Here is a 26508-nt window from a genome sequence, read left to right as displayed (position 1 = left end):
ATTGTGGATGCCACCGCTGCGGGAATAAAAATTCCATGCGGATTGAGTTATGCGTCCGTTAGCTCCATTGCGCAGTGACCCCCCTCCGCTCCTCACGATTTTCCTAGCGAAAACTGGGCTGTCTGCTTGGTGGTATCACATGTCCCGTTCGCTTTGTGCGAATTTCCACTGATGTCATCGCCTGCATAAATTGCAACATGGATTCAGCTTCGGCAATGTGGTTTAGCGGCAAAGTGGCAGCGGTGCGGTTACGCCCCGTTTTCCGCTGCCAGCACACTTTCACTGCATTTCCTCAAACAGTTTGCACCTATCCGGCAAAAATGCTGCTCTGCTCCCCGATTACGTGACGCCACGTGCGGGAATCCGGACTGGCTGCTCCTCCTCCTTTTTTGTCCGTGTCTTCGATCTAGATTTTTATGCGGGGTACTTGCGGCTCTAAAGGGGCATATTCAATTCCATTTCGGGGAATTCCCCAAATGCATTTCAGATCGAGATTAATAAAATCTATTAAGCTAAATCGTTCTTTCATTTCGAATAACTGGAAAGCAAAAGGTGGTATCTAGCACTACTACTTCTAAATGAAAAAGACATTTTATAAGATTGATCGACCATATACAGTATGTCAAGAAACTGTTTACACACTGAGAAATATTCAACTTATTAGTATGTCAAGAAACTGTTTACACACTGAAATATTCAACTTATTACACAGTGTGTAAACAGTTTCTTGACATACTGTATATATATAATCTAAAGAAATCCTACGTATTAATTTCTTTTCTTTAATAGTTCTTTAATATAGGGTATTATGTATGCCAAATATTTCCAAACTTTGAGTTTCTTGCATTTTACAACTGCGGCGACTTCAACTTCCACTTTTTGGTTTGCATTTTATAATTGCACAAGAAGTTTCGCCTGCCTGGTGGTTATTCTACGGAGCCTTCTGTTAAGTTCCGTCCGCAGACAAAAGATAGTTTCCCATCCATTTAGTTACGGGTCAAAACGAAGTTTTCATAGTGCCGCTTTCTTGGGCCGAGAGGTCAGCCACCCGGTGGGGATAACACGATTGCAATAAATTATGAAGTTCATTCACAGGATAAATGAGGAAAACGTGCAATTAAAGTTGGGCCACATATGAAGCTGAAGTGCCCGACAACTGATTGTTAATTGGATTTGAGGGGGCAAATGGATGTTATGGTCTCAAGGATGGAAGTGTTCAAAATGGGAAAAGTACTCGAAGATGGATGATAAACTTTTTCTAATTTTGGAAATTAAATCAGTTCGTGTTGAAAGAGATTTGTCACTTAAAAATTCATAGTTAATTATGTTGCTACTACTTCATTATTAGGCTTCATTTTAGAGGACATAAATCAATTTGAAAATAGAGATCATACCTAAGGATTCATGTGTTTCACAATGCAGTTTTCAATCCAACAAGTAGGAAATGTAAATAAATCAAACTATTTTCAGTAAACATTCAAAGCTTCCTTTGTCGTCCTGCCAATTCAAATGTTGGATATGCTGGACTTTGTACAACTTGAGGATGGATAAATTTCCATCCCCAATAAGCGAAACTAAACGAAACGAAACTTTCTCCTCGCCCTAATTGCATCTTGAAGTACAGCTTTCCTGGCCGTTGTCTACCTAAGGCCGAAAGCCGAAGGACCAGGACAGGACAGGAGAAGAAGTCGGCTTTAGGCCAGAACCAAAAGTGCACTTACATACATATATGCTCATGTGCACAAATGTGGCAAGGAGGAGCTTCTATTCATACAATTTTGTATACATTACATTACCAGGCCCCATTTAGTTGGAATTGAACTAGAAAACGAGATGTTTACTACAATGTCTTGCTCGTTTTTTCGCATCTATTTTTTTTGTATTTCATTTCGTTTTCCCTCGGTTGTGTAAAGTATAAAAAAAGCGGGTTTTTGCGAAACATCTGCCCAACGAACGGAAGGCTGATACTTTTCTATATATCATTGGCATTTATTTATTAACATAAAAACCCAGTGAACCATGGTCATGCAACCCAACATCCAACACAAACCCGCGCCCCTTGTGCCACATTTTCTTCTTGTCTTCTCTCATTTCATTTTGCATCACATTTCCCCCCATTTTTTTTTTACTTTCGTTTTAAAACGCGGCTTAAATATCCGAACAATACTACCCGATGGTTATATGGAATATATGTGCATATGTATCTTCGTCTGATTACTTAAGCCGCCGCCCACAAAATAGAAAACAAGAGTGACAACAGCCACAAAAACCTTTTCAATTACCGAAAAAAAAAAAAAATTGTTGGGTCAGCCCGAAAGAGTTTGTGGGGCATTGTCTCATTTTTCCACCATTTTATGCTAAATACAAACATTTCTGTGGGTCGCCTATTTAGCTTCCGAAATGAGCTGGGAGTGGTGGTGTCAACGAATACCCCGGGGAACACCTTTCTTATCCAAGCCCAGCTATTGAATATGAATTTTTTAAAAGCCTTAAAACACGCGATGGAAATTTACACACAGTCACTGCCGTTTACTACTCCCTTTCGCTGTCTGTGCGATGGATTTTCGAACATTTATGCTCACTTTGATTGACTGCAACGGATTTATGAATACCGACGATGACGTTGATGGGCCAATGTCAAAAACTTGGCTGTAATGTGTGTGGGTTGAGAGGGGGGAAGTGGAGTGGAGGAGATAATCACATTGGTGGAGCATGCATTTAATTTCAATTTTAACGCTTTTGCAAATTATGTGTGATATGATTTTCTCTTTTCGTTGTGGAATCTCAGTCAGGCCAGGCTTTATAACGAAATTTAAACCTTTAAGACAATAAAGATATATTTCTATAGGCTGAAACGAATGTTTCATAAATTTAATTAAATGAAGGTATTAAGCTACGCACATATTCACGTGCTTATCTACTTTATGAATCAAATTGGTCACAAGGTTATGTTTTTTTCTTTTTAATCCATACATGTTTGCTTTCTAACGCATTCAACTACATATGATGCCCTTTGAAATGTAACAGCCATCATTAAAAGGAACATTCATTCATATTCTTGGCTTTAAGAACCATTTAAAGTGGGTAGTGCTACCTTATTTACACGCAGTCCTTTGACAATCGCATCTTATCAGCTATGGCCGGCCAGTATAAAGTCGTAACTGCCCCTCCCTGGCTTACTTTACATTGATCCATTGCACAACAACACCATAAAGTCGTCGAACAACAAAAGACTGTCATGGTAGTAACTCAACACCAATCACCGTCACTGCTTGTTCCACATTGAAAAAAATTAAAAATTAAAAAAAAAAAAACAAAGAAATAGGAGTAAGTAAAAAACAAGAGTGAAAAAACCAGAGAAATATGTTGACATCCAATGAATGTCCGAACCGTTTTTCTCGTTCGTACATACAGTGGGCTGGCTTTGGGTGGATTGGATGCTCTTTCGATGCTTGATGACTACCACGCGATGTGGTCCAGTTTGATGGCCAGGAATCCAGACATCCTCTCTTCCATCAAAAGCAATTTGTGTGGGAAATCATGAACAGCGGCTGAAAAACTCTAGTGCCTTTTATCGACTAACAGATACCATGTAAAATTTCTATAAAGAGCAGTTAATTGTATAAAATACCTTTTGTTCATTTCGTTTTCGTAATTTTTAATGTGACAAAAAATATTTAAATATAATCAACAAAACTATTTTAATTTAAATGTATTGAAGTTAAAGTTTCGAAATATATTTATAGTTTAGAAAATATTTCTAAAAATGTACAGTATTATGTGGCGAAATTATGACCAATAAATTGACGTTGGTTCTTTTTGCTCACCATTTATGCTACTGGTTATTGTGTTGTGTATTGTTTACAAATAAATTAAAATTCTTTGATAATAATAAAATGTGAAGCGCAAAAAAGGAGCAACAATTGCATCAGAGGCATGCATTGTTGTTGTTGCTGCTGCTGACGTGCATGTTGCTGCTGCTGTTGTTGTTGTTGCTGCGGCTGATCTATTGGGAACGTGCTGAGACATCCGCTGGTGGTAGACGCTCGCCAATGTCGCCTCCGGGCACTCCAGCATTGTTATGTCATCATTACCAGCTACCAGCAACAGTGGCAGCAGCAGCAGCAGCAGTTGCAGTAGCACAACTAGCAGCAGAAGCAGCAGCAGCAATGTGTGCCATCTACAACAGCAATTTGACCGACCGAACGCAACGGCAATGCGGACGATGCTTTCTGCGGTTCGGGCTTTGTACTTATTTCTGCCCCTTGGCCACCACCTCATCCTCCTTCCCCTCCTCCTGTCCTCTTTCTATCTGTGGCACACACATGCATCGCATATTGAACGATAAAGCAAAGTAAAGCAAAGTAAAGCTTGCAGCGGCAACAACAATGCATTATTGCTGCACTCTGGGTATACACTTTTGGTGGATTGTACTTTTTATCAGAGGTATCTGTTTGTTAAACGAATCTCAAAATAATGCGTTAATTAGCAAGGCGACTATTTAACCCGATTGCTTAAATGTAGAGTAAATTTTCCAATAAAACTATTCATATATGGTAAAATCCCAGTCTTGAAGTAAGTAAAAGGCTCGTGCCTTTTCAATAACGTGAATATCTAACGGATTAGTAGGGTTTTGGCAAATACAGGGTATACGACATTCGTCCCCTTTCACGTCGTTTACACAAAGTCTTGTTGTTTGGAATAGACCTACATGCATCGGTGCTCTCTCAGTGATTCTGGGTCTGCCGCTGCTCACACGCTTTGGTCATTAAACGGCCTTGTGCCACTATCAACTGTCCGACGTGCATATGTGTAGCGCATTACACTATTATACCATTAAAGCATATATAGCATATAGCATATACCATATAGCGAGTCGTACCATTACCATCCATCTCGATGGTGGTCACCTCTGTGCGTGTGTGACAGTTGGCATTGTTTTGTCGCTGGTTCGCATTCCACAGTGATTGCAACTTATTGTCAGTGGGGGGAAAAGCTGTGAAAACAGCACCCCTACCAACTACCAACTACCTACTACTACCCACTAATACCCACTATACCACCTTTCGAAAGTCGGCGCCAGCTGTAAGCGATTAGAACATCGCTAAAAACCCATAAATATTCTATAAAGCCAATAGACTTGCATGCAATTACGTTTACAATACGGTTATATGAGGTTATATGTGGTTATATGAGGGTTGAGGGCTAATATGGCCAAAAGGCAGAAAGAGGTACTTCCCCGCTGTGGGTTTATCAACCTCACGAGTCATCGAGGTTGGTTATCAGTCGGGCTGTTGTCCAATCGATCGATCGATTAGCCCGATGATAGGTTAAAGCACTCCGTTCATGGCTCATGGCAAACAAAAAGAGTCGTGAATTTATGGAACTGCACAGAACTGCGTGTATTTGTTTGTTCGCCATGATTACTTTCGCATAACAGATGCGCCATGTTTTTCCTTGCTGTGCTGCCAATAATTAAATTGATGTATTAGCCTGTGGGGACGAAGCTGGGAAATTGATCCAAAAAGTGCTATAATAATATCAACGGTATTGTGTTTTGCTCTCATTCGACCTTTTTTCACTTCGATATTTATTAGTTTAGTTTGGTGTGTTTATAAAAAACAAAAACTCCTTAAATCTATCTAAATCTAATCTAAATTAAAATGCTAGTCAGAAAGATACTTATTCCATGAATGTGAGTGAAATAGTTTTGCCATAGAATTTCCAATGCTCAAAGGAAATGGTAACTTTAAACTTAATGTGCTTTTCACATGCTTTGGACCATATAAATTGGCTTTGTGGTCTTCCATTTAAATCCCATGCTAATTATTTGGATTAGAACTGTGCCTGGACAAGCGAAGAAAAGCTGGCTCCAAACCTAATGGCGAATTAAGAGTAAGCCACTACTAATGCTTTGATAAACTGCATTTAGCCACAGAAAAATCTCTGAAAGTGCATTCCCGTTATTTGCCAGGGGGGGTAACTAAAGAAGAAACCCCAATCAAACCACATAAAATACACGTAGCTTTTCTGCTGTTTTGGGGCACTGTTTTAATTGATAAATGCGGAGGCGGCGAGGTCAGAGGTTTTCACACGAAGCCAACGTGAAATCAGAGATGGATATGCTGTGGTACATGCGAATGCGCATATGTATATACCCCGCAGCAGAATCAGCATCTCTCATTCCACCCACTACCACTCGAGCGGAATTTCCGTGAATCCGAAAACCAAATCCAAGTTGGGGCCAGCTGGCGTGGAGAATTTTCAGCGAGAGCTCCGATTGCCACCGGCAGTGTATGCGAGTATGATGATGAACTTTACGTGCGGCATGCCGCAGAACGAGCGACTGTGCAACTGCCACGGCTTGTGACTAGCGTTAACTCCTCTAATTCTGCTGATCTATAACCTAACCCCCATCTCCACCCCCTCTTCCCTCTTGCAGACACATCCCGAAGGCGAAGGCAACGGCCATTGCCGATACGCCCGAACTGAAGCGCATCGCGGAGAACACCAAAATCCAGTCGAACGTCAAGTACCACGCGGACTTTGAGAAGGCCAAGGGCAAGTTTACACAGGTCAGTGCAGCAAAAGTTGAGAGAAGCTCAATTATCCAAAGATACTTCTACTTTTGATGGGAGTTTATTGGCTAATTAGGTTTAATTTACTTGCGCGATGGATAGTTCTTTGAAATATTCAAATAGTCAAGTATTGTTAGTTAAACAGTTAGTTTTGACAGACTTATTTAACTATATATGACTAAAGCGCGGCCCTTGTGAAGTTCAGTTTGAGATAATGCTTGATATATGTAAAGTTCCATCCGTGCATTTGGTGTGTGCCCTTACCTAAATTGCTTTTGCATTCGACAGGTGGCCGATGACCCGGAAACGCTGCGGATCAAACAGAACACGAAGCACATATCGAATGTGGCATATCACGGGGATCTGGAGAAGAAGGCGGCCATGGAGAAGCAGCGAGGATCTGCCGAGGTCTCCGACAGCAGCAGTGAGTACTCGACCGACTTCCTTCCTCTCCCCCTCCATCTGTATCTATCACTATTTCCATCTCTGTGTGAGCAGAGACCAAAGCCCCCCTGTAACTATTGTATCTTTTCTACTCATCATCACTGGTATCGAAGCTTTATTGCTTGCAATCGCTAGTTCAATCGGTCAGTTGGTGGTGGGCCGGGCTTACTGTTTGAATTAATTTATTTGAATTTCAATTGACTTAATGTGTTTATAATGGTCTATTGACGTCATTCACTCATGCATGCATTCAAATGGTCACGAAAAATTACAAAGCCTGCTTACAAAGAACTTGTGTATTGTTATTGATTTGTTTGTTAATTGAATTAAACATCTAAATATATACTGAATGTCACTCAAAATTAATCCCCCCAAAAAAAATACAACATTTTAGTATAAATTCCTTTTTCATTCTTTCCTTTCTATTATATTATTTGATTTACCTTATTTTGTATCTACTGTACTTCTACTTTATAGACATGCATGTGGCATGTCTGAATTTGCATTTCTGCACTGTCTATCTAACTATGTTGTATCTATTTCCATCACATCTGTCACATTGTGTAATTAATATTGATTATAATGCCGTTTTTTTATGGTTTGTTTTCTCTCCTTTTATTTTGTTGTGGACTTTGTTTATCATTTGTTGCCATTTATCCCACACCATCAACCAACTGCAACAATAAAATCAACAACATTATTTGTGTGCTTTCTGAACTACCGTTAACCTAACGTTACACACAACACGAACAACACACGCCACACACACATCCACACTAACAACAACGACTGTGGACAATGGTGCAACTAATTAATCGTCACCTCGAAATCGATAACTATCGAAAACATCGAAAAGATGAATCGGAATACTTCTCAGAGCAATTGGCAGCTGAACAATTCTCGCAATATGCACCCACAGCCTCACCCATACCGCCAGCAGCGACAACACTACACCAGCAACATCAGCAACAACAGCAGTTGCAACACCAACAGCAGCAGCAGTACCAGCAACATCAGCAGCAACTGCAGCAGCAGCAACACCAACACCAACACTATCTGCAACAGCAGCAACAGACTCTGCCACCGCCACCCATACAACACCAGCAATACAACACAGCGGCCATAACGCCCACATACCAACAGCTCCAACAGCAACAGCAGCAGCAACAGCGGGCACAGCAGCAGCAACTGCACGATCCCTATGCACACTACCAACAACCGCAGGCGCTGCGCCAGCAGCAACAGCAGCAGCAACAACAACAGCAGCAACAGCTGCTGCAACAGCAAGCCATTAAACAAGCCTCACATCTGTATCCCACAGCAACATCCCAGCAGCAACAGATGCCGCCACCACAGTCTCCGTCGAATCCGCAGCAGCAGGCGCTCAACAGCTACAACGAGATGCGCTCGGCCATACTCCAGAACTCCCATCATCCCAGCGGCAATTCCGTGGATCAGTACGACCAGCCACAGCAGCAGCAACATCAGCAGCAACATCAGCCGCAGCAGCAGCAACATCAGCCGCAGCAGCAGAGCACCAACCCCACACTGGTGGCTGCCCCACAGCAGCAATCCCATCATAGCCTACTGAACAACAATACCAGCAACGGCGGCATTTCGCACAGCCACCACAGCAACATCAACAATAATGGGCACGGCTCACAGAACCAAATGTTGCCGCCACAAATGAGACGCTCGGCGGCCAGTGTCTCCGCCTACGATGGCAACAGCAAGCAACAAGTGGCAGCCGGCCCAGGAGCTGCCCAGAATCACCTGCAGCAATTATATGCGTCTCCCAATTACGCCGCTGTGACTCCATCGGAGAACTCAATAAACGCTAAGCAGCACGCCAGCAATGGCCATGTGCCGAACCAGCAGCAACAGCACGTGGCAGGCGGCAGCAATATCGGGAAGATAGCGGACTATGATCCGCTGACGGATGGACCAAGGGTGGTGCCCAATGCCGGCCGGTCCAGCACCACTTTGGTCTACAGCTCCGAGCCACGAGGCAATCAAGGTGGTAAGTTGCGGAGCAGGCTAGCTGGTAGTTCGAGGTAGTGATAGTGCGCGCTCAGCTCGATGTTACACACTCATCTTGTCCTTGTCCTCGGCTAGTAAATATGTAGCCTTAACAGAACTAATCCAGACTTTTATGTCCTCACAGGCAACAGTGTGTATCCCAAGCGGATTGGATCCGTTTCCGATATTGATCCGGCCAATGGCATCTACGGATCGCTCACCGCCGCCGAGCAGGCTCACCAGCAGCAGAAGCACCAGCAGTACTACCAGCAGGTGCAGATGATGCAGCAGCAGGAGCACCCGCCGCAGCAACAGCAGATGCGCCAGCAGCCATCCTACTCCTCCCTGCAGGAAAAACAATCGCGCCAGAGCTCAGCAATGGTAAGTTTTGTTTGCTGTCTATTGTTCATTACAACAATTTTCAATTTGATGTCCCATATTTTAGCGCGTCTATCGGGCCATCTATGACTATGAGGCGCAGGACGTCGACGAGGTCAGCTTCCGCGAGGGCGACGTCATCTTTGAGGTGGAGTCAATCGATTCCGGCTGGATGACCGGACGGGTGGAGCGTACCGGCAAGACCGGCATGCTGCCCGCCAACTACGTGGAGCAGGCGGTTATATAATAGGGAATGTTCTACTACTGCTGCTGCCGCCAGCAGTTTGTGGTGATCCTCGTCTGCCTGCTCTACATCCTGCTCGTGCTCGCCTTCTTCGTCAACGTTTTTATCGCGGATCGCAACATGCACGCGAATCTTATGATGAGGAACGGACGGCACGGGGTTCACGGCGGAGGTGGAGGCGTCCCTCCGCCAGCAGGCATGCATCCGGGTCACCACAATCCGTACGACATGCATGGCTACAACCACTACAGCAACTACCATCCGCAAGTGGATTCCAAGCAGCAGCAGGAGTTGGCCAAAAAGACGCCGCAGCAGCAGGCCGAGCAGGACATTTACTACTATTTCAATCATGTATTCAGGCGGCGACGGCGATGATGGGGAGTCACACGGCCCAACCAACAGCCCAAAATTTAAATCTTTAGTGCATTAACTTATACTGCATCCACTACATAAATAGATATATATAAACTATATATAGCAAAGCAGCGGATTATGTAAAAAGAGAAGAGGGAAATTAATTAATTAATTTTAAATTTATTAGTAATCCAACCAAGAACCAACAATCCGATATCCATCTTATTAAATAAACAAAGCCACAGCAGAGTTATGAGAAATCAGCCAGAGTGTCGAATGTGTTTCAGCTATGAATCGGCTAATATATGTCAGCGGAACATATATCTGCACCGATTCCAATAAGAAATCGAGCGACCAAGCTAACCCAGCCAAGTTTGCATTTATCTACAGCCCTTAATAAATCAAATTTATACAGATATTTATTGAAAAATATACAAAACGTTAACCAACTAATCGTACACTATAGCTTACCAATCATATACAAGTACGGATATCTATAAACAATTCGATTAGCTAAAGTGCTTCAGCATAACATGTTGTGGATAGCAAAATCCCAAGGCAAAGGTTTTCTAATTTAATTAGAAGTTCTCAAAGTAATTACTTACGGGGCAATAGCGCTAACACAAATTTCCCCCGAGTTTTCTTCGGCTTTTTGAAAGCTTTTCGCATTAGCAATCCACTCGGATTCTGATCGGGTCCTTATCCCTACAATTTTGTCAATTTATCTGTGTAAACGAGGAGGACATGTAGGATATTGTTCTTGTTTTTGTGGGGGAAATTCATGTTTTTAATATATATATATATTTTTGTTAAGAGAATAATAATTACATATTGTTTGTTTCTAGTGTTAAATTGAAGAAGGAAAATATGGTGGAGATATCGTTTCGTTTCACAAAAGAAATCCTTGAAAGTGCCTTTAATTTGCTAAAACGTGTTTTTTAGATAAAACCAATTTACTAGGCTTATCAATAATGCATTAAAGAATCAATAAAAAATATACTTATACTGTAACTTATACATTTTCATACCATACGCAAGCAATGGAGAACGAATTTCTAACGCAAGTAATGAAGCAATTTACAAACGACAACTAAAACTAATTTAATATGTGATTGGAGGATCGTTTTCTATGGCAAGTCAAGCTATATAATGTATTATTAACTTACACCACACACACTCACACATGCATAGCTATAGACAGCAATTAATAACAATTATATAGGCATAATGCAATTGGAAATGCTTCGAGTGGAAAGAAATCACCTAACAAATACTTGAATTAATCTAATCTTATCCTGAAATAGAAGCAGCGCCAAAGGCTTCGTTTTGTGAACGTGTTACAAATAAAATAAAAATTTATGAAAATTTACAACTCATATTTATTTTGGTACTTCAGAATCAATGCAATGCCATGCAAGTTTAATATATATATACATATGTATATGGCATGACTTCTGGTCCAGTTTTTCAGCATTGCAAAGAACATAAAAACTAATCAAAATACAAATCGTGTTTTTTTCGTCTTCATTATTGAATGGAAATCTCGCTCGTGGTTTTATCTGCATTTTTGCTACGATCGCTCGATCCCTTTTCGCGGGCTCCAAGTACAGTTTCAAGGATAATAGTCTTCGTACTGTTGATGGTGTCCTCGAAAAACTTGGCGTCTGCGTTCTTCTCCTCGGTGATATACTCCAGCTTCTCTGTCAGCATTGTGATTTTCTCCTTAGCCAGTTCAAGGCTGAAAACATAGGTAGTTATAGTTAATGAAGCGATGGGATGCACTGTCCCAACTTACCTATTCTTTAGATCCTCCATTCTGGGTTCAGGCTGTCCTGCCGAATTCAGAGTAGTGGTGGACTGGTACTGGGACTGATTTTCGAAGCAGAAGGAACCAATCGATCCGTTAAGAGAAGTGCGACTCAGCGAACTGGCGTAGTCGGCCATTCGCTGGGTGCGCTTCTTCTTGTCGGACTGCACATCGAGTTCCTTCTCCAGGTCCCTGATCTTGACTTCCAGTCGGCTGATACGGGCCTTTAACTTGCCGATCTGCTCCTGAGCTGCCTCGTTCTTGGCTCTCTCCGTCTCCAGACGATCTCCCAGAGTTTTGGTGAGCAACATAAGCTGATTCTTCTCCACCTCGAGAGCATCCAGGATGCCCACAAATTCCTCCTGCGGAATGTAATTAAGCAAATTAATAGCTTATTTTTTAGTATACGGAGTTTTACCTTTCGAAACTCGCGACAGGAGAAGAGAAATCCGCCGGAGAGGGCGCGCAGGTCCATTTCCAGCTTCTTGATCATATCCTGCAGACTGGCCATGGCCACATCCTTCTGCTTAACCACCGTCTGCAGCTCCAGATGCATACCGCTCAGCTCTTCCATTTGCCGGCGCGAAAGATCGCGCTCCTCGGTCACCCGGACCAGTTCGCCGCGCATGTCGTCCAAACGGCTCTCGTACTGAACCCTTTGCCGGTTCAGTTTGTCATTCATGGTGTTGATATTGGCGCCATTGAAATCGGTCTGCTCCTCCAGCTCATTGTATCGAATCTTGTACTTGTTCATCTCCTCGTTGAGATTCTTGTTCCTCACCTTTAGGGCGAGTGTCTTGTTGCGCTGATCCTCCAGTTGGTTTTGCAGACTAAGAATCTCCTTCTCCAGGGCTTCCACCTTGGCTCGATGAAGAATCTCACTTTTACGCACTCCCGGTGTGAAGCGATCGAAGCTAGCCGTTGTGGCTCCGCCGCCATCGCCTCCACCTAATCTCTCAGAGCTGGCATGATGTGATCTACAGCTGCCGGATACCAACTCCAGGTCCGAACCCAACGGCACTGGGGCATATTCGGCGCGGTCTACGGCTCGGTCCTCGTAGAAATCCAAGCGAGCCTTGAGCTCCTGCACTTTCTGGTTGAGCGCGATGATCTGCTGGGCACGACCACGCCAATTGGCCTGATTAAGATTGTTGGCCAGGATGTTGATGTTGCAGCTCTCACCGATCTCGTGCTGCAGGCACTTTTGGGCCAGTTTCAGTTGGCTTTGTAGCTCGGTGTTCCTGTTTCGCGTTTCGAAGAGCTTCTGCTGCATACTGTTGATCTTAGCCTGTAGCTCATCGGGGGAGCAGCCCTTTTTTAGGAGATCCTGATTATGCTGCATCTTCTCCTCGTGGGCACGCAGCTCCTTCTCCAGCTTCTCGATCTGAGCATCTTTTTTGCCCAGCCGACTCTTTGCCTGCTCCAATTCGGAACGCATCTGTCGGTTCTTCTTGCTCAGTTCCAGGATTTTGGTGCCGGCAATGGAGGAGTTGCAGCGCAGCTCATCAATGGGCACCGAGTTGAGCACCTCGTTAAGCGAATCAACCGATTTCTTCAGATCGGATATCTCCTGATTCTTCTCATGAATGACCTGGGCCAGTGACTGCTTCTCCTGCTCGCACTCGGTTAGCTTCTTGCGCAGCTTTTTGGACTCCGGCTTAGCTGGCTTTGGTTTCACCACTGCGGTGGTCACCACCACATGGGCGGCGGCCATGGCATCATGGTCATGCCGACGGCGAGAGGAACGTCCCACTTTACACCCCAACAGCTCCTGATCCCGATGGGCTACATACTCATCCGGCAAAGTCTCCATGGCAATGGCTTCTAGTTGTTCCCATAAAAATATACACAATTGAATCTAACAATTTCGTTGGCTGAGCGAAAATAATTTGTACGTGTGCCTGTTTTTGTTACTAAAATATTCACAAATTTTGGTTGTAATCAGTTGTTCCTGGGTTTTTTAAATCTAAACCTCATTTTGAAACAGGCAAATCAAAGGCAAGCCAATTTTAAAATTTTTAACTCTCGTTATAATCAGGATTTCTTCAATAATAGGTAAGTTAAAAATAAACAGAGTTTTTGCAATAATAAGTACTTTTACTATTCTTTGCTTGGTCTTTCCAAACTGTTGTTGTTTTATTTAAGGCAGGATAATTTACATTTAAACTGTTATTCTCTTTTTACATTTACATTATTTTATTTTAAATATTCCAGCGAAGTAACGCACAACAAGCCAAACATATTTGTTTCGTATTATAATTTAAAATATAATAATATAACAACGTTAACGGTTTACCTAAAATTCAAAAATCGTAGCATATTTTCTAGCTAGTTTTAGCTGTATCTAGCTATTTATTTTGTGACGAGAGTTGGCAGTACTGTTTAGTTGGTATAATTTAGCGGTCGCAATATGGTCATACTAAAGTGACGTGTAAGACACGAAAACAAGTGAAGATGGACGGATTTATGATGGTAAATTGCAAAATACACAAGTAAATGGCTTAAAATCAAACCCAACATGTGCTGCAGGATATCATCAAGGGCATGTGCATCATGGACAACGATGGCAACCGCATCCTGGCCAAGTACTACGACAAGAACATACTGTCCACGTTGAAGGAGCAGAAGGCCTTCGAAAAGAATCTGTTCAATAAGACGCACCGCTCCAACACGGAGATCATCATGCTGGACGGACTCACCTGCGTGTACAAGAGCAACGTGGACCTCTTCTTCTACGTGATGGGCAACGCCTACGAGAACGAGCTCATCCTCCTGTCCGTGCTAAACTGCCTCTACGATTCCATCAGCCTGATTCTCAAGAAGAATGTGGAGAAGCGCCTGGTGCTGGAAAACCTGGAGATCATCATGCTGGCATTTGACGAGATCTGCGACGGAGGGTGTGTATTAACGTATACAGTGATGGATGGAAAGAACAAGGGACCAAGTTCAGCTTTCATTAGCAGCAGTTCGTTTTGAAATCATCAAATAAGTCCAAGTTCCCAGAAAAGGCATTGCTATTTACAAGTCCATCATTTGGGGCTAACTCAAGTGAGGCCTTGTTTGTGTGTCTCTAAGTAGTTCACCGGATTTTAAGCTTCGTCTTTATAACAAAACCTAGTCAAAGACAATAGGTTAACTTATAGGATGATGTAAAGAATGTAAATAACTGCAAAGTTAGGTATAGGTTATTAAGTTTATTCAATTATATAAATCAAACTAAAGATTAAAATATATTAGACAACTAATACATACGAGCACTGACATCCTAGGCCTGCAGCTCGAATAAGTTATTAGGTTGATAGGCTAAACTTTAGAACTTACCTGAGGTACTAAAAGATACACTTTGCCATCCATCACTGTATACATTACATATTATAAAATATATAATAACAAATATTCTATTATTTAAACCTTTACTCGTCTCCACCAAATAGCATTATTCTGGATGCGGATCCCTCGTCCGTGGTGAAACGCGTTGATCTGCGCAACGATGACATTCCCATTGCCGAACAGACCGTTGCCCAGGTAACTAACACCCTTAATGGTCTATTTTGGTAGTCTCACTACTTGGTAGCTCTTCTAAGTGTTTATAACTCAATGGTAGCCGTTTGTACTTTAATTTATTCGGGTTTCGTTTCGCAATTTGATACCCTGCAGTCATATATATTGTCATTTAGTTTTACCCACCCTATGAACAAATAATAAGGCTCTTTGTTTTTCGAGACTATATGTAGTTAGTAACTGAGTTGATATAAGTTTGCAAGCTTTACACATTTGCGTGGATTTATTTGTTATTCGCCTTTCTGTTTAATTACGATATATTTTCAGTTTCAACAAATGTAGTTTAAATGTTGTAAAATTGTACCTATTTTTATGAATGCTTCCAGATAATATTACTTATTACAATTTAAAGTAGTTGTGTCGACGTCAAATTTTTTTACCTTTTGTACATGTTACCGAATTTCGATTACTTTTCCCCATATTGCCCCATTCATTGTACTCCGAGAATGTTTAAATAAAATTGGTGAAAATGTTCTGGAACTTCGCGCTCATTTTGATTTGTTTCATTAGCTAATTGATCGAAATTACTGCCGAGTATCTGTATCTATATATGTGTGTGCTATCTATCTTTTAGGTTCTGCAATCGGCACGTGAACAACTCAAATGGTCCATTCTGAAGTGATGTGAAACGGGGTGGCGGAAGAGAGGAAGCCACTTCCGCGCCGCGTTGTCGCAATACATTCGATTCTTCTTTTAGCCCCAACTGTTTTCGCCTAGTTGTAAAGCATATAATAATACATACATTTAACTGGAGAGCACTGCATGTTTTAATTTAGCATTAAACTAACTCGCTGTGTCATAGAGTAGCATAAGGCACCGACGAACGATTGAGCTGTCAAGTTCCGGTTGCGCCACTATAAATCTCTTGTGCGTGGTATGTAATCGAGTTCTCAGATAAGGGAAACCCCCCGAATAAACAAGGACTGGATTTAGGCAAATCTAATAAAAGCTTCGAAGACTATCCAGGCTAATACTGAGTGTATTAAAGAGTATTCCCATTTTCGTTGCTATCGAGCGGTTTGAGGCTTATCACAGAACTTTATGGTGTTACTGAAGTGCACAATAATTCTTATTTTGCTTAATCGAAGAAGTCGCGCATGTAGCCATATAATGTCAGAACTGACCCATTCAATGCAACGCCGATCGGTCAGTATTACAATGAGATAATGCAGGCATTATGTTGCAACTGGCGGCGCAATCACCATTCATATGCAGATGGGGTAAACCGAAACCACTTGGCTCCCTCCAGATACGAGGATAAAGTATGTCGTATACACGTGACCAGCCGGTGTCCAAACAATTTGGCCTGAAGTGGCACCTAAAACTGGGAGTGCTAGGGTATTAAAGTCTCTTTACGAGGCGGTGCTAATTATTAAGCGATTAAGCACCGATAATCTCAACATCTTTATAGCAGGGGGTGCATAAACAAATTCTATTTGAAGAAGCAGTTCCAAACGGTTTTCAACAGCTTTGTTTTCTGGCCAACTCGATGTAAGGGCATTGGCACTTAAACTCATATTTGTTTGATTTATGGCCATTACAACCAAATGGATTACCTCTTCGCCATCGCAGGGGCTATTAAAAGCTTTAGTTATGAAATGAAGTTCTGCGTTGCAGGAAAAGAGGGCAATTAACGAATGCTTGTTCAATCGGGGGACTTACATATCATCTCTCTAAAATGCCTTATTCCGTAACTCCGTTTAATATCTATCCATCCGACAAAACAAACATTTAGCAATTGTGATTCACCTGTTTTCCCACCTCTCGATCGCATGGCCAACATGCTATCATTCAACTTCAACCTGCTGCTCGTACATCATCCATCGTACACCACCCATGAACCGGAGACGTGCTCCGCTCCCACTGATATATCCATCCACCCACATCCGCATCCACCCCCGTTCACCCATCGTTCCTTAATCAAATGCTTGTCAACATTGCAGCCAAAACAATAACAATCGCAAAATGAAGCGCCTCGCGTTTATCTGCCTTCTGTGTTGTCGAATTAGACAAATAACACCCAAGTGGGGAGTCAGTTGGGGAGGTAAGTAAAGTACACAGCTATATGTATCTATCAGCCGTAGGAGCTGTGGTATCGGTGCCGCACTTGATGGATGGATTGCCCGGGATCACGTTCGGGAACTCTGGCAAAGGCGCAACGTCCCCGGAATTAGCTGCTTACGTGGTTGCGTGATGACAGGTGCTGCTCGAATCACAGATAGGATCTCATGGGTTCTCCTACTCGGCTGATATAACACCTTTATCACATATACTTTTCGAAATACGTTCGGAATGTTATATAGATTAGGTCTCGTGGATAAAAGATGGAGCTGAAAGGTCTGAAAGATCTGGAAAAAGTTGAATCGTTTTTTTCTGGAAATACTTTAACCCATGGCACCTTAAAGTTCAGTTAGCCCATTAATTTATACCCAATATCGGGTTCTCAAGTATACTCCTGCACTATCAGGAGGAAGATTGAGATTACTTGGGCACAGAAAGAGGTTCCACATGATTAGCGCCACCGTTCCGAAAAATGGGTTCCAATCGGATTAAGATTTACGATCCCGATCGCCAGGCCCATCAGATTTATATAATGCTAAAGCGCTGTTATATTCGGGAGAGGACTACTTGGCATTCAGTCATACGATTTGTGCGCCTGACTTCGGATTCTTGTCTACTGAAACGGAAACCCACAACATCTGGAGAGGTTGAATCGAATCGAATCGCGACTGATACTGGGAAATGATTGGCGACTTGTTTTTCGGGTGTGTACATATATGTATATATTTTGAACGATTGCCTTTAATTCGCTGAATTTCAATCTCGCCTGTGGTAAACAAAATAGTTTAAATTCCATTCCGCAAAAAACCATTAGTAGTAACTCTTCGCGTGCCAACTAATTGAAACTGAACGAATTCTGGCGAAATAACGGCGACTGGTTAGGGTTTCCTTACTTTGTGTCATGCCCGCATTACCCAGTAAGTGAAGCTAATATCGAATGAGGGGGCCCGATCCATAAAATCAACTTTATGGCCTTCAATGGGTAGGAAAATTTTCGCTTTTCGCACAATTCGCGGTAATTGCAGGGCCATGCCCAAATGTCTCTATCTCGAAGCGTGACTCTTTCTCAGCTCCCAGACGAATTGCAAACAGACAATTAAGACACCATACCACCTTGATCAAAAAGTTCCCGGAATCACCACCGTGTGGCGCTTTCAGTCACCCGATTTTAGTTCTCTTTTTTTTTTTAGGTTGGCACAACCCTCATTGACATTCTATAAAATTTTCAGCTTGATAGTGTGACATTTGTAAAAGTGACGCCGTATTGAGTACATCTACGATTGTGCGTGTTCTCGATTTTGTACTATTTTGAATCTTTTTTTGATCTTGCACCACGATAACGCACCGTCGCACAATGCCATCATTATCCGTGAACATTTGGCTAAAAACGGAACGAATACCATTCAACAACCACCGAATTCTCCTGACTTGGCTCCCTGCGACTTTTTCCTATTCGGTCGACTCAAGAAACCGCTCCGTGGAACACGTTTCAGCACCCGGGATGAAATCATGGAAAAATCGAAGATGGCTTTGATGGCCATACCGCAAATTGAATATGAAAAATGTTTCAAGGATTGGATCAAGCGCTGGCATAAGTGCGTTGCAGTCGATGGGGAGTACTTTGAAGGGGACAATATCGATTTTGATGTATAATCTTGTATTTTTAATTTTCTGAATAAATTCCGGGAACTTTTTGATCAAGGTATTATATAGTGTGGGATGGTGTGGAATCAGAGCACATCGACTGGCCGATAAGTGGATGGCTCGAGCAGCCGGCGACCTTGGCAGTGGAGTGGGGTTTAGCGAAGTGCCGCCCAGCAACTCAAGAAGACACCCCCACCACCCCCCAGGAATCACACAGGTCAGATCCACCTCGGTCCTCCATATCGGTCAATGGGTTCAACGCATCGAGAACCCAGATCGCAGTGAACCTCCGTGAACCGTGGGTGCCCTGATCGAAACCCGATGGTGAACCCTTAATTTACGGTCCCTGACAGTGGGTCAAATCCTCTCGGGCTGGCTGGCCAGTTATCTTCCTTTATCGCGATAAGGTCTGAGTTCTCATCGGACCAGTCGAATTGAGCTGGTCTGGTATGGGTGGTTGTGCTACCCGCTTGGATTGTGTTACTGGGGCCCTGTATTTTAATTACATGTTCTTTCGAGTGCCCTGTTTTCGAGTGCAGATAGTTGCAAAACAATTCTTCTTCCAGTATGCAAACAATCGGTCTACCCCCGTAATCCTCTCCTGCGATCAAGTGTAATTTCAGTTGTCGCTGAAGAGGGACAAGTGGCATTCCAAAACTGTAAGGCTGCTCAACTTGGAGTAGAAATATTTCCAATATAGAGGTCGTCGATATGGGTTTTTCAAAGTATTGAAGTTTATCATAGTTTTAGATAGTATATTCCCAGAAATCTAGTTAGCATTAACAAAGTGGTAAATCTGATATTTATCACAGCACTTTAGCATAGATCATGATTACTAATTCTTGAAACCCAATCCACACTATTTCTCCCTGTGCTTAAGTGTTGTAAATGAATTCTGTCAAATTCAGATACTCTTACGATTAAATCGATGATTTGACAATTTGGTGCGCTTAAGAGCTGAGTAATACCGATAACTGTAACTCTCTGATTGAATAACTCTCTTCCACCGGGCATTGTTCTATATGTTGTGAGCTACCCTCGGCCTGATATCTTATCACTGATATTGTACATTCTTACTTTGAACACCCGTACAAGCAATTAACAAACGATTCGTGGCTATGAGTCTCCCGTTCGCCCCCAAAACCAAGACCACCAACCAGCCACCCACCCACTCGGTGGAGCTCTCTCTCGCCCGCTCTCTCTCTTGCGCTCTTTCTCTTTTTTTGGGCACCCCTTATCTGGAAGTTGAATGGAAACGAACTGATATTTAAGAATTCACCCCATTCGCTGGTACTTTCAGTGCTGTGTGATCATAAAACGGTGTTAGACGTGTTCTCCGCAGAAAAATAACAACAGGGAACCCTGAATCACAGGCCAGAGCTGAAAGTTCAGTGATACAGACAAATGGATATTATTATAGCAGTGACAAGAACTCAAGTGCTCGATAAACACATTCCCGGCCAAAGAAAACAGAAACTCAGTGGAATCCAAAGTATTTAATAACAAATTGTGTGTGTGTGTGTGCCAGTGAACGGAGCAAGCAAGTGTATAAACAAGGCGGCAGAAGTTTCCACTTAACCAAAGGCATAATCGATCGGCCACAATTGGTACAACACTCAGAACCATGAAATTAAGGTGGGTTTTGGTTTCGTAGTTCCTACGAAATTGGGTCTTGGTATAAATGATTAAAAAAATATGGCTCCTATCTGCCGTCACTTCCAGCTGAAATTCGAATGGCCACGAAAATCACAGTTTTTTGCCCCGAAATTGGAACCTTTATGCAGCAGCTTGATAAGAAGGCTCACCAATGCGGGAAGTGAGTTTTTGGGTATATACATACAGGTTTTCTCATATAATTCGTATCAGTGGGCGAATGATATCATTGCGGAATATCCAATATTTTTCCTTTCTATATTTGGCTGTGCTAATCACACACTTATTTGGGCAACCCAAATCAGACTGCACGTCGGCTAGATAATGCAAATTAACTTTATGGCAAGGACCACAAATCGATTGACCTTTCAAGGGCTATTCCAATCAAATATATCGCAATAATACACATTATTCACATGTGATGAAAGAAATATATACATTTTCCTTTTTAATTCGAGTTTTTAGTCATATTTTCACCCTAAGGCTGATGCAATCCCTTCTCTGCGCTTCTCATAACTCCCAGCTAAGCTGAGTTAATTGCAGAACAATTATCTGTGAATAAATTATACAATTTTATGACCGTTTGTTAAGATTAGCCACACGTTCCATTTGGCAGCTGTCAGGCCGAGTAATGTTATTTGTTTTTTTCTTGTTACCAATCAGCCGTAATGAGATATAGTTTTCAGTTGCTATCCGGACTTTTTTGTAAGGAGGTCAATGTGTTCCATTCCTTTGTTGTAAGCTGTCATAAATACTTCGGCCCAGTTTATAGGGCCCGTTAAAATCAAGTGAGAAATTACCGACGGCGGCATAAAGATAGACACACTCATCAAAAATTCCCCAATTCGTTCCTCATTTGATTGCCACCGAAATTGCGGGAAATATTCATGATTAACTTTCATACGAGGATCGTAAACTTGGTGGCTAGGTTATGGTCTACCACCGCGGAGAAGACATCATTTAAATTAGCCAGCTAAACCGTTTCATCATTCTTACTGAAAAATGAGAAGGCAAAATGCCCGATGCTCCAGGTTCGATAACGAAGCGTAGCGTATCTGGAGTGGCGGGCGCCAATTGATAAGGCTGAAAAATCGAAAATCAGCCAGAGCCAATGGTCTTGAGCAGGTTTTGGCAATCGCCCAATTAGAATTGCCGGCCATAAAATTGCAGGCGCCCGATTCCCCCCTTGGGTCGATCTCTCGAAGTGAATGATTTTCACATGACTCGATGGTGGTATATAAAGCAGATATACTTTACGTCCAGCTGGAGCAAAGTGCGTCCATTGGGCGACTTGAATTTTTCCATGGTTCCAATTAGTTCAATTAGTCAGTTAATTAGATTGTGTGGAATGCGGGCCGATGTCTGGCGATATCTAAACGTGATCCAATCAAAGTCCCAATAACCCAAATTCATTGATAACTGTTCAAACTTGACAACTTGCAAGTTCAGATTGAATTGGCGACTTTTTACGATCTGGAAACATCATGAACTTGGTGCAATAGCACTTGTGATGTAGAGTAGTGATCGTGTTTCTAAGTATTCAACATCCTGGTCTTTTTAAGTCATTTGTAGGAATGCCAGAGTTCCACTTGAAGTGCAGTCGACCCTTAAATATTTATTATACCCATACTAAAACACGATAATTGCAGTTTTATGTCTTGCAATATTGGCTGTGACTCAGTAATGATCTTAAGTATTTACACTGTGATATAGACCCCAAGTAAACAAATCCTATATCGTTGGCATGAAATGGCAAATAACTTTGCTTAGCACAGCAATTAGTATGCATTTTAGCGAATTGTATTTGACGAACTAACATCAAACACGCACCGTACTCTGCACCTAATTAAAGTTTGTACTACTCTTTTTAATTACTACCAATAAAATCGCTTGAACATGTGAGATTCGATTTCCAGACAGAAACCCCTTTCATTTCCCATTCCATTTCGGGGGTCCAATGCGGTTTTATCTATTGCGTATTTTCCGAAGTAGTTGAAATAGACCACGTACCCGTATCTTCCGCTGTCTCCGGCTTTTGTGTGCTTTTAATTAAACATACATATGTATGTACATCAGGTCTGGCTGGGTGACGGTCTTTGGGGTGTATGCAAATATTTGGCATCTCTATATATAGCAGTGCCTTTGATCGGCGTGTTTTTTCCTTAGAAGTCGCCAAACAACGTACTAAGCAAATTTGCTTTCTCTTCCTTTCCCCCCAATGCAGACTTTTGCGGTGTTTGCGCCAACAGCCGGCGAAGCCAGCGGCGGTCATGGCCCACAAGGAGGATCAGTACCCGGTGTCACTTGACCACCACGTGCTCAAGGACGTGACCAAGGGCGCGAGGGACACCACCGTCAAGATCCTGCTGCTGGGCACCGCCGAGTCGGGCAAGACCACCATCATCAAGCAAATGCGGATACTGCACATCAATGGATTTACAGACGAGTAAGTTTGGCGTTCCCATAACTATACTATTATATTAAGTTTTAAAACATACTATTATTTGTGAAAGAAAGTTGAAAGAGGATATATTTGTTAAAGCATACTCAAGGTCTTCATTTTGTATCTTTACAGTGAACGGCGAGAGAAGATCCCCGAGATATACCAGAACATCCACGAGTCCATCCTGCAATTGGTGGGCCAGATGGGAGTGCTGGGCATTGACTTTGGCAGCTGCACCAGCGAAAGATCGGCGGACTATATTCTCTCCCTGCCCGGATCGGCACCCGAATATATGAACGAGGTGAGTTTCGGAGTGGCACCTGGAGTGGTGCGCCCACTATCTGTATCTTATCCCTCGCTGCACTTCAACGTCTGTTGTCGTGGTGTCGCAGTTTGAAATACATGCTCGTTGTGGCTGTCGAAAATCCGAGCAAACGACTTTGAAGTCAATCGCCGGACTTGCGTCAAATCTCCAATGGCTTTCGATCGAATTCGTGTTATCAGTGGCGGCGATTTGATTGATAGCGTGTCCATTGGGCGGCGCCCAATGGAATGTCTAAAAACTTTCCAAAACAAGTGTTTTGTAAATCGGACTTCCTGGCCCGGCTCTTTTCTTTTTTTTTTGCCAGTTTGCCGCAGCTGCAACGCTGCCTCTGAATGTGATTCATGTGGCGCAATCTGCTCTATCTTCACCGAATTTATCTATGTACCTCTAACCAGTGGTCATTATATGGCTTACGATTAGATTACCAAGGCTGTTCAGGTCTCCAAGTGGGCGGGGCCTTCGCCAGATCTAGATGCCAGTCATTCAGAGCTTTATGTTTTGCCAGTGAGTAATGCCAAGCATAAACAAAAGAAGTACCGAAGTTCGGATTCCCCTTCTTTTATGACTGACTGTTTGAATAGGTGACTCGAGTTTTAAGTTTACTGAAGAAATAAATAATCATATCAGACCAAAATATAGCATGTTTTTTGAGGTTTTTATATTTTATTTTTAAGTTTAAGGTTGACTTTGTGCTATTAACTTTTTATACTATTTTGATGTTGATGTTGACAGTTGCAAAGTGACACAATCTTGGCGTTTATGATCCTTATCATATATTCAGCAAATAGAATTCTTTTAGACGGTTAGCTAGACAATTTTACAACCGGATTAGCTTTTCGTACTTGCCTGTCCAAACGCCTTTTGCAATCTTCCGGTGCAGAGTTTATGTTCTTTTTTATCACTCACTTGAAAACAATACTTAATATTGGGTTACTTGCTCTATATTTTTAGGAGTACTGCGACCACGTCACTACTTTGTGGAACGATGTGGGTATTCGCGCCTGCTATGATCGCTCAAATGAGTTTCCCCTGCTGGATAGTGCGAAATAGTAAGTATCTAATTGTATCTGATTGGATTGATCAGCTTTATCTACATCGTGTTAAAAGAAGCCCCTACTAAAGCTTGCACTCTTTTACTCCAGCTTCCTGGACAACTTTGTGCGTATCAGCGATGCCGAGTACATTCCCAGCACCGAGGACATCCTGCACAGCCGTAAGATCACCACCGGCATTTCGCAAATCACGTTCCGCGTGCCCATTCCCAAGTGCATGGGTGGTGGCGAACAGCAGTTCCAAATGTACGATGTGGGCGGCCAAAGAGATCAGCGGAATAAGTGGATTCAAGTGTTCGAGGGCATACAGGCCGTATTGTTCCTGATCTCGTGCAGCGAGTTCGATCAGAATCTGCGCGAGGATCCCAGCCAGAATCGTTTGCAGGAGGCTCTGAAGCTGTTCAGGGCCGTGTGGCAGAATCGTTTCCTCGCCTCCGCCGGCTTGATCGTGTTCCTCAACAAGTACGACATCATGGAGCGAAAGATTCGGGCCGGCAAGCACATTGTGGACTACTTTCCCGAATACGAGGACTTCTGCAAGAGGCCGCAGCAGGACAATTGCTTTGGCGAGAGTGACTGGACCAAGATGTTCATCAAGCAGAAGCTGGTGGATATCACACAGGAGCCGTTCAAGCGCCACTCGCGGAATCAGGTGGATCTGGGTACCTCGGAAAGGGAGTGCTACTACCACTTCACCGTCGCCACGGACACGCGATGCATCCGCGATGTCTTCTGCGATGTGCAGAAGATGATCCTCTCGGAGAACGTGTCCAGCATGGGCCTATTCTAGTCCTGATCCCGTAGCGGATCGGAGAGCTTCTCAATAAAGTTAAGGGAGGGCTGTCCTCAGGCCCCCACCAACTGTGATCTAGTAGGATATGACTTACATAAGTAGCCATGTAGGACAGTAGATCGTAGTGGCAACTGTATGTTGCACAATGGCTGGTACAACGCTTTAATATATTTAACTGCATTGGGTGTAGAGGAAGAATCCTCGCACCGAATGCTCTCACTACTCCTTCAACTAATGTCTAAACTCTAATAGAATATAGCATCTACAATAAACCAAAACACACCCAGACAATTTTAAAATGAGTTTTAAATATTTTTGGACCCAAACATGCAACACTTGGAACATGCAACACTAAGTGTAGCATACTTCAAAGGGCACACACGCTTTAAGCGATCTGATAGTGACTATCTATAGGTGCTATATGAAAGGAAAAGAAACCATAGCTTCTTTACTTTTGATCAAAAGTATTCCCATTCGGAATACACCGTTTTACTCTATATACAAGAATATATAAGCTTGGTATTAAAACATTTTAAAATATAAAAAAAGATATTGAAAGGCGAAAAAGCCATAGTGAACTTTTACAAAATATGCGCTCCAAAAGCATTTGTTCTTCCTATTCATATTTAAAAATTGATTATGCCACTAAACTGCCTTTTATCGATCAGAGCGTTACATTTTGTACATTAAGCTAAAATGCATATTCTTATATTTAAATGATGGAATCCACATAGTTCCTAACCATCGCGTAACTATTAGCCAAGTTACACACCAATGAGTCTTTACCCTATACCCATTACTCGTAAAGTGAAATGGTATTATAGATTTGTGACTCGTATGCAGCACGAACAAAGAAGCGTTACTTTCAACCAAATCAAAAAGTTAAATAGCTATGAAATCGATCACGGTTTTTTACTTTTACCAGGTTATGTTCTCCATAAACATTTTAAAGATTTAAGGCGGTTCAAACATAAAACCGAAATATTCCCGTATAACTCGCGAAATTGCTTAATAATTTCGGCATACAAATAATTTAATACATCTTGCTACGCTTAACTGTTTCTTGCAACATAAGTAAGTTAGCCTGGTGCCCAATAAGATTGGAACCAGTGTGCAGAGAGCGCCACCCGCATGCAGCTAGATGTGACCGCA

At 42.5% G+C, this 26508-nt stretch overlaps 5 protein-coding genes across 7 annotated transcripts in view; 4 read left to right on the top strand and 1 right to left on the bottom strand.

The window, feature by feature from the left end:
* LOC117139021 (LIM and SH3 domain protein Lasp) overlaps positions 1 to 9691 on the top strand; it is a 28239-nt gene extending 18548 nt beyond the window's left edge. Inside the window, exons 3-7 of one of the 3 annotated variants that reach the window (XM_033301117.1) lie at positions 6443 to 6575; positions 6867 to 7002; positions 8344 to 9042; positions 9187 to 9422; positions 9487 to 9691. In XM_033301117.1, coding sequence (XP_033157008.1) covers positions 6443 to 6575; positions 6867 to 7002; positions 8344 to 9042; positions 9187 to 9422; positions 9487 to 9666 — 1384 coding nt within the window. In that variant the 3' untranslated portion in view covers positions 9667 to 9691. Of the gene's footprint in view, positions 1 to 6442; positions 6576 to 6866; positions 7003 to 7878; positions 9043 to 9186; positions 9423 to 9486 lie in introns of all 3 variants that reach the window. The other 2 variants (XM_033301116.1, XM_033301115.1) reach the window with 2 other exon arrangements.
* LOC117139025 lies at positions 9653 to 10869 on the top strand. Its single transcript, XM_033301123.1, has one exon. It carries the CDS (start codon positions 9673 to 9675, stop codon positions 10036 to 10038), a length of 366 nt encoding a protein of 121 aa, XP_033157014.1. The 5' UTR covers positions 9653 to 9672; the 3' UTR covers positions 10039 to 10869.
* Positions 10870 to 11378: 509 nt separating this feature from the next.
* Positions 11379 to 13790, bottom strand: LOC117139022 (coiled-coil domain-containing protein 13). The gene is made up of 3 exons (XM_033301118.1): positions 12243 to 13790; positions 11813 to 12186; positions 11379 to 11755 (listed from the first exon to the last, which is right to left on the bottom strand). The coding sequence occupies exons 1-3, from the start codon at positions 13635 to 13637 to the stop codon at positions 11545 to 11547; spliced, it is 1980 nt and encodes a 659-aa protein (XP_033157009.1). The 5' UTR covers positions 13638 to 13790; the 3' UTR covers positions 11379 to 11544.
* A 396-nt stretch (positions 13791 to 14186) lies between these two features.
* On the top strand, positions 14187 to 16138 carry LOC117139024 (coatomer subunit zeta-1). The gene is made up of 4 exons (XM_033301122.1): positions 14187 to 14296; positions 14354 to 14721; positions 15259 to 15349; positions 15960 to 16138. Exons 1-4 carry the CDS (start codon positions 14279 to 14281, stop codon positions 16005 to 16007), a joined length of 525 nt encoding a protein of 174 aa, XP_033157013.1. The 5' UTR covers positions 14187 to 14278; the 3' UTR covers positions 16008 to 16138.
* A 4265-nt stretch (positions 16139 to 20403) lies between these two features.
* LOC117141432 (guanine nucleotide-binding protein G(f) subunit alpha) lies at positions 20404 to 25637 on the top strand. Its single transcript, XM_033304873.1, has 5 exons — positions 20404 to 20725; positions 22968 to 23189; positions 23319 to 23487; positions 24463 to 24560; positions 24654 to 25637. Exons 1-5 carry the CDS (start codon positions 20715 to 20717, stop codon positions 25351 to 25353), a joined length of 1200 nt encoding a protein of 399 aa, XP_033160764.1. The 5' UTR covers positions 20404 to 20714; the 3' UTR covers positions 25354 to 25637.
* Positions 25638 to 26508: the final 871 nt, after the last annotated feature.

Source organism: Drosophila mauritiana, chromosome 3L (assembly GCF_004382145.1).
Source record: "Drosophila mauritiana strain mau12 chromosome 3L, ASM438214v1, whole genome shotgun sequence".
NCBI lineage: Eukaryota > Metazoa > Arthropoda > Insecta > Diptera > Drosophilidae > Drosophila > Drosophila mauritiana.
The sequence above is the reverse complement of the archived record's forward strand: the minus strand, read 5'-3'. Positions and strand labels throughout refer to the sequence as shown.

Coding starts and splice junctions, on each gene's coding strand:
- LOC117139022 (XM_033301118.1), bottom strand. CDS start 13,637: ATGGAGACTTTGCCGGATGAGTATGTAGCCCATCGGGATCAGGAGCTG. Junction 12,187..12,242: donor CCTGTCGCGAGTTTCGAAAG/GTAAAACTCCGT, acceptor TACATTCCGCAG/GAGGAATTTGTGGGCATCCT. Junction 11,756..11,812: donor ATGGAGGATCTAAAGAATAG/GTAAGTTGGGAC, acceptor CTATGTTTTCAG/CCTTGAACTGGCTAAGGAGA.
- LOC117139025 (XM_033301123.1), top strand. CDS start 9,673: ATGTTCTACTACTGCTGCTGCCGCCAGCAGTTTGTGGTGATCCTCGTC.
- LOC117141432 (XM_033304873.1), top strand. Junction 23,190..23,318: donor ATCAATGGATTTACAGACGA/GTAAGTTTGGCG, acceptor GTATCTTTACAG/TGAACGGCGAGAGAAGATCC. Junction 24,561..24,653: donor CTGCTGGATAGTGCGAAATA/GTAAGTATCTAA, acceptor CTTTTACTCCAG/CTTCCTGGACAACTTTGTGC.
- LOC117139024 (XM_033301122.1), top strand. Junction 14,722..15,258: donor GACGAGATCTGCGACGGAGG/GTGTGTATTAAC, acceptor TCCACCAAATAG/CATTATTCTGGATGCGGATC. Junction 15,350..15,959: donor CCGAACAGACCGTTGCCCAG/GTAACTAACACC, acceptor TCTATCTTTTAG/GTTCTGCAATCGGCACGTGA.